Source organism: Lutjanus erythropterus, chromosome 13 (genome assembly GCF_056507025.1).
Source record: "Lutjanus erythropterus isolate fLutEry1 chromosome 13, fLutEry1.hap2, whole genome shotgun sequence".
NCBI lineage: Eukaryota > Metazoa > Chordata > Actinopteri > Lutjaniformes > Lutjanidae > Lutjanus > Lutjanus erythropterus.
Window position 1 is genome coordinate 8,863,874 of NC_139329.1, and position 9,617 is coordinate 8,873,490.

Here is a 9,617-nt window from a genome sequence, read left to right on the forward strand (position 1 = left end):
ACTGTGGGGTTCAGATGTTGCAATAAGCTGCAAACACATTATATGCATATGTCTTAATGTAAGGTCCACTTCTTGCAGTGTCATGTAAGTACTATTTTCATATGAAAAGACAAAACCACACATCTGAATTATTTCTTTTGTGTTTGTCTGTGGCGACGGTTTATTTGAGATCACTTCAGGATCTGGGCCACAGCACAGACACACACCTCCACCCCATGAACTTGTCAACCTGAAAGAGCCTTGTCTCTCTCTTAAATTATTGAGGGAGCTGGCGTGATGCTGCTGCCGTCATGTGACTTACACTAATAGAAATGGATTCTGGCATTTACCATACAGAGTGCAGCACAGCAGAGACACAGAGTGCTTTTCAGACTTTCACCTTCAGCGATTGCATCAAAGTATATTAAAGGAGCTGCTGAGGATTGAGTGTCAGGAACTGTAGCTCTGATGTGATGTGTGTGTGTGTGTGTAGGCGCCCAGCTCCATCATCTTACACAGGTGGGATTGTCCAGCCGGATGAATGGTTACCCAGCAGGGGTCAGGGCTGCTCCAGGCCACAATGGAGGCATTGGCTGGAACCACTACCATGACGACAATTTCTCCAGGACAGAGCCTGAAAAAGATGCAGTGAGTGAATCACAGATTTCATTTTGTTCAGATCAGGGTCTTGTCTTCTATCCATCAAAACCTGAAAGAAAATGAAATTCTAAACTTTATGTTTTTGGTTTTGCCAAGAGCATTTTTTTGTCTTATACTTTACTTTTATTATTGTCAACAAATTCAATAAAAATCAACAATAAACAATATGAAATCTGCTTTTTTAGCTGTACTCCTGTGCCGTGCAGTTCTGTTGTTGTCCAAAAACTATTAAAAACACATCAGTGAGCCACTGGGTGGCATGTTTCTTAATTATCATCAACATGGTTACTGTAGTTTATCTTGGGTGGATCTCACATTGAGTACACACCATGCTGCTGTAAAGAAATACTCACTAGATTTCCAAATGTTTATCAATCCGTGGTTAAAAATAGTCCCAAATTTACTATTTAATCTGGTTTGAGTAATGTTTGCTAAAAGCACTGGTGCCCATCCATTTAAGGAAATTACAGTGCTTTTTTATAAAAATAAAGCTATATATTTGTGACCCAATTTCAAATATAAACTTAGGAACAAATGTTCTTGGGGCTGTGAGTGACAGCCAGGCTAGAGAGAGCAGAAAGTATTAAGAGAAAGATATTGCTGGTTTTGATCTTTTCTTGGAAATTTAAAATAAGGCCAGCTTTATCCTTATGTAAAATATAAATCTAACACTTGAGTTTTTTCTCCAGTTTTTCATGGTTTGAAGTAAAAAAAAATGGTTCTTCTGTGCACACAAGAGGTTTGTTTCTCTCAAACTTTGGTCACAAATTTGTTCAGATCTGTTTTAGTGAGCACCTCTCCTTTGCCAAGATAATCCATCCACCTGACAGGTGTGGCATATAGACATGCTGATCAAACAGCAGGATTATTGCCTTGGACTGGCAGAGAAGGATGGGTCAGCACTTTGCTCTCCCGGGAAAAAAAATCTGTAGCCCCCTGTGCCTCCCACTGTGATGAGCGTGACACTGCATGGGGTCAATAACTCGCTCCCATGCTTCTTCTTCTTTTGTTTTGTTGTCATTCCATTATATGTGCACAAAAAATTATTACTTATCTTTTGGAAATAAGAGCTAACTGTTGCTGCTTTTCCTCCATCCCAAACACAAAGACGTGCTGCACCTGAGAGGAGTGTAAGCCTGTTTCCATGCAGAGAAAAATAAACCTTTTGTGTGAATACAACTTTTCTTCTACCCACGAAAAATGGGAGCAAATACAAATGTTATATTTTTGTGAGTATATCTGTGTGCTTTTCTCAAAGTGCTATGCTGCTTTGAAAATCTTTTCTAGCTCCTTCCAGTTTCTCAGTCTTTGGTTCTGTCACTTGATAGGCTCTTTACTTGTTTCCTATATTTTCTTATCTATTTTTTCCCTCCTCCTCTCCCTTTTTCTCCGGCTGCTTGCTCTTCCCTCCTGCCTTTCAGTTCCTGGACTGTCTTCCTGACTACTCGCCCTCCTCTATCTTCCAGACACCCAGAAGTGGTATCAGGGAGCCCTCGGCGCCACCTGTCCACCTAGACACCCCGGGGATGGGCTATCTCTCAGCCCCACCGCCGCTGGATACGTCTCCTCCTACCCACTCCTCCGCCTCCCTGATCAAGGCCATCAGGGAGGAGCTGTTGCGCCTCTCCCAGAAACAAGCAGCTGTACCCAGCTACCACAGCTGAAGCCCCGGCCTCTAACCAGTCATGCCACTGACCCTGCCTGCCTGCTTCGCCTAATCTGACAATACTTCCCATGGAAGTCCCTGAGGGTGTACAGCAGAGAGATAGTCCTGCTAAAGTGAAGTGAAAAGGTGGCTAATAGAGATTTCTACCTGAAGAGGCTGCCCTGAACGACAGGATGGTTGATACAGCCCTGAGAATCAGATCAGCTGCAGTATGTCCAATCAGAGACAGTGTAATGAAATGAAGAACTATATGAACAGTATATGCTGGACCTTTCAAAATGAGATGACATGACATGTCTGGACTGTCCATGTGTCTGTCCTGCACTTCATTGTGGATCAGGGAAGGATCATGCCAAGTTCTGGCCACTGTGGATCCACAATCTGGACTTCTTTGAGATTTTGCTGCATTTCTCCAGACCCAGTATTCTGTGTCATCGTTTCATTCTCATGCTGCCTTCACGAAACAAAAATACTCCCTGAGACACACGTCATTTTAAGAAACTTTTTTCTTACATTATTTTAACTACCATACAGGTATTTGTTGTTTTCCGATGCAGGCCCTTAACCTCTTCATCACCATCAGGTGCTACTTCCTGTTTTCTGCCATGATGAGCCATGCTATGCCTTGACACTGTGATGTAGATCGCCTCATAGACGTATATATTTAGATGCCTCATTGACCGCTTCAGCCCACTGCTGCAATACGTCAACATTGTCTCCATATTGGACAGGACAAGACTGGTCTGTTAATAAATACAAGACAACAGGAGAGCTGCGTTTTTTCCTGGAAAAAGCACTTTAACACTTCAATTCAACGGTTCATGATTTACACGGAGTAACCCCCTGTTTTCACTGTAAGCGAGTCAGATACCCAGAGATTGATGCCCAGTAAAAAGGCACTGAAAACATATTTTATTCACATTTTGTAACGTAGAACAGAGTGCACTCCAGAGCCACTGAGCCGCTCACTCTGCTCCAGTCTGTCATCCCACAGACTCCCTTCATTTAACCCAGCAGCTAGGAAACAACACACAGCATCTTCTTTATTTTGTGAGCAAACTAGGGATGATGACAGTTAAATGATAGTAGATTAATCAGTTGTTAAGAATTTGATTGATTAAGTAAAATTTAGTTCATCTATCAAAACACTACATGGGCTATTTAACACTGTCAGAGAATATTCCATCTGTTGCTGTGAAAATAAAACCTTGGCTGAGGGAGGAAAAAACACATTTGGTATTTGATATAAGCAAAATGTTTACGTTATTTTTTTAAAAATAACAATTAACCAATTACAATGATTGATGAAAGACAGTATACAATTTGCAACCCTACAGCAAACTGTATATTTACTGCCACTAGACAGCTTTAGTGCATAAACTCAAATCCACACTCACTGCACACACACACACACTGCTGTGCTTATGCTACAGTCATATGCGTCATGTTGAGAATGTAGAAAAGAGATCAGGACAGTTCACACTTATTGAAAGAAAACTGCAAACTGCACATAAAGTTTGGCTGCTCATTTGCTGCTGATGCTTTGAAATGCACAGACAAGACCGATCCTATATGGACAGATGAGTCTAGACAAGGGGTCTGTTAGAAAAAACCTTTTTCCCCACTTAAACCCTTAAATATATCATGACTCATTGAAATCAGTTTAGTGTAAAAGTTTTTGTATTTTTTAACCAGAAAAAACACAGCTCCCTGTTTCACTTGCATTTGTTAACAGGCCAGTCTTGCCCTACAGGGTGGCGACGTTGACATACAATCCAAAGGCCAATGCAGCGTCTACATGTATATGTCTGTGGTTCACCTGACCCAATCTACTGTACGAGCCTAGAGTGAGGTCATAGTTCACAGCCAGCGAGCCAGTTCAGACAGTAGGCACAAGGGGGCATCCGTAGAGACTAACAACACTTATAAACACTACCTATTCTTTCTGTACTTACTGCAGTAGCAGAGTTAGTCTGAGTTGATATTTTTTTGACCTCTTGACTTACAGTACATGCTGTTTTTTGACGACAACTTGCATTCATGTCCTGTGTTTTTATTTATTTATGTTTAGTAGCTAACAGTCAGCTAAAGAAATGTGGAAAAAATGGCCTTGAAATTACTTTAATCTTCAAACATGACTTCAGAGGCAGATGTTAAAAACAGAGGTACAAATAATGAATGAAGAATTTGAGTATGTACTCGACAGTTAGGGCGTATTGTATGTACTCAGTATTTGGTATGATTTGATGCACTGCATGCAGACTACTTGGTACAGCTCAGGTCATTTAAAAGAGATTCCTTGCGGACAAATCAGTGTTAAGACAGTGGAGGAAGAAGTGTTAATGAGGAAGTCACAGAGACCAGTGATCTGTTTTAACATGAACCTGTATTATTGACTACGTATTGAACAACAATCTGTGTTTCATGCAGTATTCAAAGTTTGCTTTGCCTTTTTGTTAGCACAGTAAGGAAAAAATGTGTTCTGTATTTGTTGTCATTTATGGTTTACTTCAACCAGTCATGGCTATGTGCTTTTTTAAAATTTCTTTTACCTTGCCTCATGTAATTTTGCTCACCTTAAATGTCTCTTAGTCACTGTACTGGTTTGAAATCATTCTAGGTTGGGGTTTTTTTGTTTTGTTTTTTTTAACATGACTCCTCCCCCGATATGTTGTGATGTTTTGGGGCCTGAAGTGATATTTTATTTAAATGAAATAAAAGAGAAAAATTATGGATTTTAAAAGCAGAGCTTTAAAATATGTCTCGGAGTGTGTACCAGTATTATGCGGTGGAATATAAATCTTCCCTATACAAGCACCCATGTTTGGCAGTGAGCTGAAACACTCTAAAGATGTTACCAGAGCGTACATTTTTTTTTTTTTTTTTTGCTTGCAATGTGACGTGCCTTTTGGACTCATCTAAGCAGATGAAGATACAATGAGGATGACAGAAATTCTTCATACTGTCATTCATTTTGTCACATAGTATCCAAAGCTGTAATTTCCAGTCTACATCACAACAAGCAGTCCTATAAAATACGTATATATGACATTATGGCTGTTGATCTGTTGAAAAGTCATCCAGGTAACCATAATCAAACATTGTCATTGCATGAAGTTTCCCTGACGTAATCTCTGGTTGTGCATTTCACCTCTCATGTTTACAGTTTGTGTTACCATTCTCACACTGTATGCCTCCATCTGCTGGTTCTGTACTGTAACAACAGCCCATCCTTTTGTGCTCATCCTCAGTTCTTTTTTTTATTATTATTATTTTTTTAGTGGTGTTCCTTTTGTTCATCTATTTCTGTGTCATGTAATTTGTGAAAATGATCTGTTGGCTGGCCCAACTTTATGTTTGATTGATGTTGCATGCTTAATTATTGTTCTTCTTTTGTTTCTTTCTTTTCTTTTGTTTGTTTTTTGCGCATGCTGTTCCAAACTTCTTGAAATACAAAAAAAAAAAAAAAAGAGAATGTGTCATCAGATTTAAAGTCTTGGGTGGTTTGATGTGTTGACACTGTGAAACTTGTTTTTAAAAGAGAAATACATAATACATGTACTGTACTAAATCAAAAAATGGCAATGATGTGTCATCAGAGATTAAGGAAACATGGTAAATTGTAATATTGTTTTCTCCAACAATGATTCACAGTTATTAGAGTTCAAATTAATGCCAAATGTTCGCCAAATGAGTGAGCGTCTTTTTATGAGTCATAAGAAATCATTCATAATGTTTTAGAAGGAGTAGATGCTTGTGATGCTTAAATTGAGCAATATGTTAATGGAGTCTGGCAGGCAGTGAAACAGGCTGTCACTGAACTCAGAGTCCACAGGGTGTATGTACAGGGTGTCGACTCTTCATCATTTGTCATGGTCAAAATATAAGGTTCAGCTCATCTTGGACTCTTGTATTTTCGGTGTAACTGTAACCTGCAGCCTGCCTGAGCTTCAGGTTTGGGGAGGAGTGGTTGGAAGAGAAAGGAGGAATATGTAGCTACTGCGCATTCAAAAATTATTACTTCAGTCCAAATACTAAGTTGGAGCCAGAGACAGTATGTTGGAATAGGTTGAAATCTAATTTAATGTACAATCATGACAGCGAGTTGTTTCCCCCACCCTCTCCTCCCCAGATCCAAGAAAGCTCAGGCAGGCTGCAGGGACACTGCAGGAGCGCAAGATGGGTGCAACATTGTAAATTGACAGTAACAAGCAAGGACTGAACTTGATAACTTTCAGTTGTCTGTTGATGTAAAGCTAAGCCCATTATCCTAAAAACAAAAACCCCACTGCGCCGAACATACACACTCTGGACTTTGAGTTTACTGCCTACCAACCCCCATTAACATACTGCTCAGTTTAACCATTACAAACATCTACTCCATCTACAAGATTATTAATGATTTCTTCTGACTCATGAACAGACACTTTTCCTCCAGTAAACATTAGTTTGAAATTAGCAGAATTAGAATAGAAGTTTCAAAGGCAGACGCAGCAGCTGTAGTGACAGAGAAGCCAGTAATTCAACTTAACATGTTTTCTTGATCTCTGATGACATATAATGGTCATTTTATTACACTAAATATAGTACAGATTTCTCCTTTAAATAGGGATTTAACCTATTTAATGTACTGTCTGTTGCTCCAACTCGTTATTTGGACTGTAGTGCTCATTTTTGAATACCAGCGTTTTACATATTTCTCCTTTTTTTTTCTTTTTTTTTCTCTTTAATTCTCTTTGAGTTCTCAGAAATGGTCAGTGAGCCCTTTTCAAATACATTTTCACTTGGCTGAATAGTTAAAACACATCATATGCACTCATCATTATGTTGTTTATTCAACATCCAAAGCACTGTTGCGGGTGTTGTACTTACCACAAGCAACCAGACGGTGTCAGTACAGTACAAGAAAACCAGATCTGCTTCCTCCGCAACAAAGGCTGCTCTCCTGACTTTGGATGACGTAATCCCTTCCCAAGGATCTTTGTAGTGTTTTATGTGGTCTTTAGTGAGGAATTTTGAAAGTGTCATGGAATAATGAAGGGGGATGTGTATAATTATGTAATGTTGAATCACCGTGTTTGTGACGGATGAGTGATTCCATGTTGATCAGCAATGCTTCTGATATTCTCTGGGTATGAGTTGGTCATTTTCTTATGAACAATAGTCAGAAAATAAGGAAACAGAGATGCTCACTAGGTAGTATCATAAAATATAAATGGAAATTTGCACTTCTGCTGGGAACAAGGACGCATTTTCCCCAGACTAATGAATTGGATCAGCTGTCACTACTTTGGTGTCAATCAAGGTCATTAGCTACGAGCCCTGTTGTGGGTTTATGCCTCCTCTTGTGGTGAAGGAGTACTTCCTGCTCATGCATTGAGTTCCGTCTCATCCCATCAGACGCTTCTCTCCTCTAATCCCATCACAGGATCTAAAGCCACTGAGTGAAGCAGCTAAGCGGCCAGCAAAGCTCCTGAACTCCAACTGCAGGGTGTAGGAGGGGGGTGGACTGCACACAAGTCAGCAAGTATGAGACAGAGCAGTGACTGCATTGATCTTTTCACATCCTGACTGTAATTTGTATAGTCTTTGAATCAGAGGAAAGAAAGGACTGTTGACTTTTCGGGTGATTACCTCCTACTGCAGCTGTGTCCCCTCAGGTCTGATCTCCTGCTGGTCTTAAGCTATTTAACTCTGGTGTCTTCCACGACTCTTGGTCCATGCACACAGGACAGAACTGCAGCTAGAGATGAAATTTTACGTAGTGTTCACATTTTAGTCTGCATCATCAACTGTAAATATGAGCAGATCAGTGTCAAATCATCTTTAACTTCAGGCTTTACTTTACCTTCATAAATACTGCTGCTTTAATCTACATATGTGTCATCAAAGGTGGGGAGTAACTTAGTACAATACTTTGTTTCTCTACTTAAGGTATCTGAAAACATTTTAACACAAATATGTGTACTTTCTACTATAGTTTTAATGCACTTTATTTTCATCAAGACTACATATCAAGTGCATATCACACATGACAGATGAAACAAGACCAAAATGACCTAAAAGTCATAACAAGATAAAAACAAGAAGAAACTATGTTGAAGTCAAGACATAACAATATAGACAAATTACACAACCAGACAGAAGAATGTAACAAGATGCAAATGACTCATCAAGATGAAAACAACGCAACACGACAAAAACAGCAACAACAAAAAAAGCTGTAACAAGACATAACAAAATGACAATGACGTCACAAGACAAATGCAAGGTAACAAGATGCAAATGACGCAACAAGACAAAAGCAGCGTGAAAGACGTAACAGGACATAACAATATGAAAACAACATAAGAAGATGAATGATGTAACAAGAAAAAACAACGTAAAGGACATAAGATGAAAATTACATAAAAGTTGTAACAAAACAAAATATGACAACAACGTGACAAGATGAAAAGGATGTAACAAGATTTAACAAGACAAAAATGATGAAAAGGACATTAAATGACATAAAAGACTTAACAAGATGAAAACAATATAAGACATAACAAGACATGACAATGAAAACAACACAACAAAATGAAAAAGACATAACAAGACGATGTAATATGAAAATACAGTAAAAAGATTTAAAAAATGATTTAATAAGATATGACAGGACAAAAATTATGTAAAATAACATAAAATGACTTAACAAGATGCAAACAACATAAAAGTGTAACGAGACAGAAACAATGTTACAGAGAAGATGTAACAACATGGATGAATTACACAACAAGACGAAAGCAACATAACAAGACGCAAATGACTCATCAAGATGAAAACAACACAACAAAACAAAAACAACATAAAAGACGAAACAAGACATAACAATGTGAAAACAACATCATAAGACGAATGCAAGGTAACAAGATGCAAATGACGCAATCAGACAAAAACAACATAAGACAAAAAAACAACAAAAGACAAAATGAAAACTACGCAACAAGACAAAAACAATGTGAAAGACATAGAACGGTATCTTCTCAAGTAACTTCTGCTTGAGTAAAAAATGTCTGTACTTTTGCCACCTCTGTGTGTTATTGATTTATCAGTATTATTTCTCATGCCTGTGTGTTTCTGTCCTTCTAAATGCATTTGTATTGTTGTATTCATGCTGCCAGCTCAGTGTCTTTTTCTCATTCTGTCTCTCTCTTGTCCTCTGCAGGGTTTAAGAGTGTCCCATCCCATTGAGTCTGGCTGCCCCTGGCCCTCCTTGTGGGGTCTAACCCCACATACACACACACACACACACACACACACACACAGACAC

At 38.9% G+C, this 9,617-nt stretch overlaps 1 protein-coding gene across 5 annotated transcripts in view; it reads left to right on the forward strand.

Moving 5' to 3' along the window:
* Positions 1 to 5,593, forward strand: part of LOC146316135 (UPF0606 protein KIAA1549-like) — a 54,628-nt gene extending 49,035 nt beyond the window's left edge. For 4 of the 5 annotated variants that reach the window (XM_084734385.1, XM_084734381.1, XM_084734382.1 and 1 more), the window contains 2 exons: positions 473 to 627; positions 2,061 to 5,593. In XM_084734385.1, coding sequence (XP_084590511.1) covers positions 473 to 627; positions 2,061 to 2,303 — 398 coding nt within the window. In that variant the 3' untranslated portion in view covers positions 2,304 to 5,593. The remainder of the gene's footprint in view (positions 1 to 472; positions 628 to 2,060) is intronic. The other variant, XM_084734384.1, reaches the window with a different exon arrangement.
* The last annotated feature ends 4,024 nt before the right edge of the window (positions 5,594 to 9,617 follow it).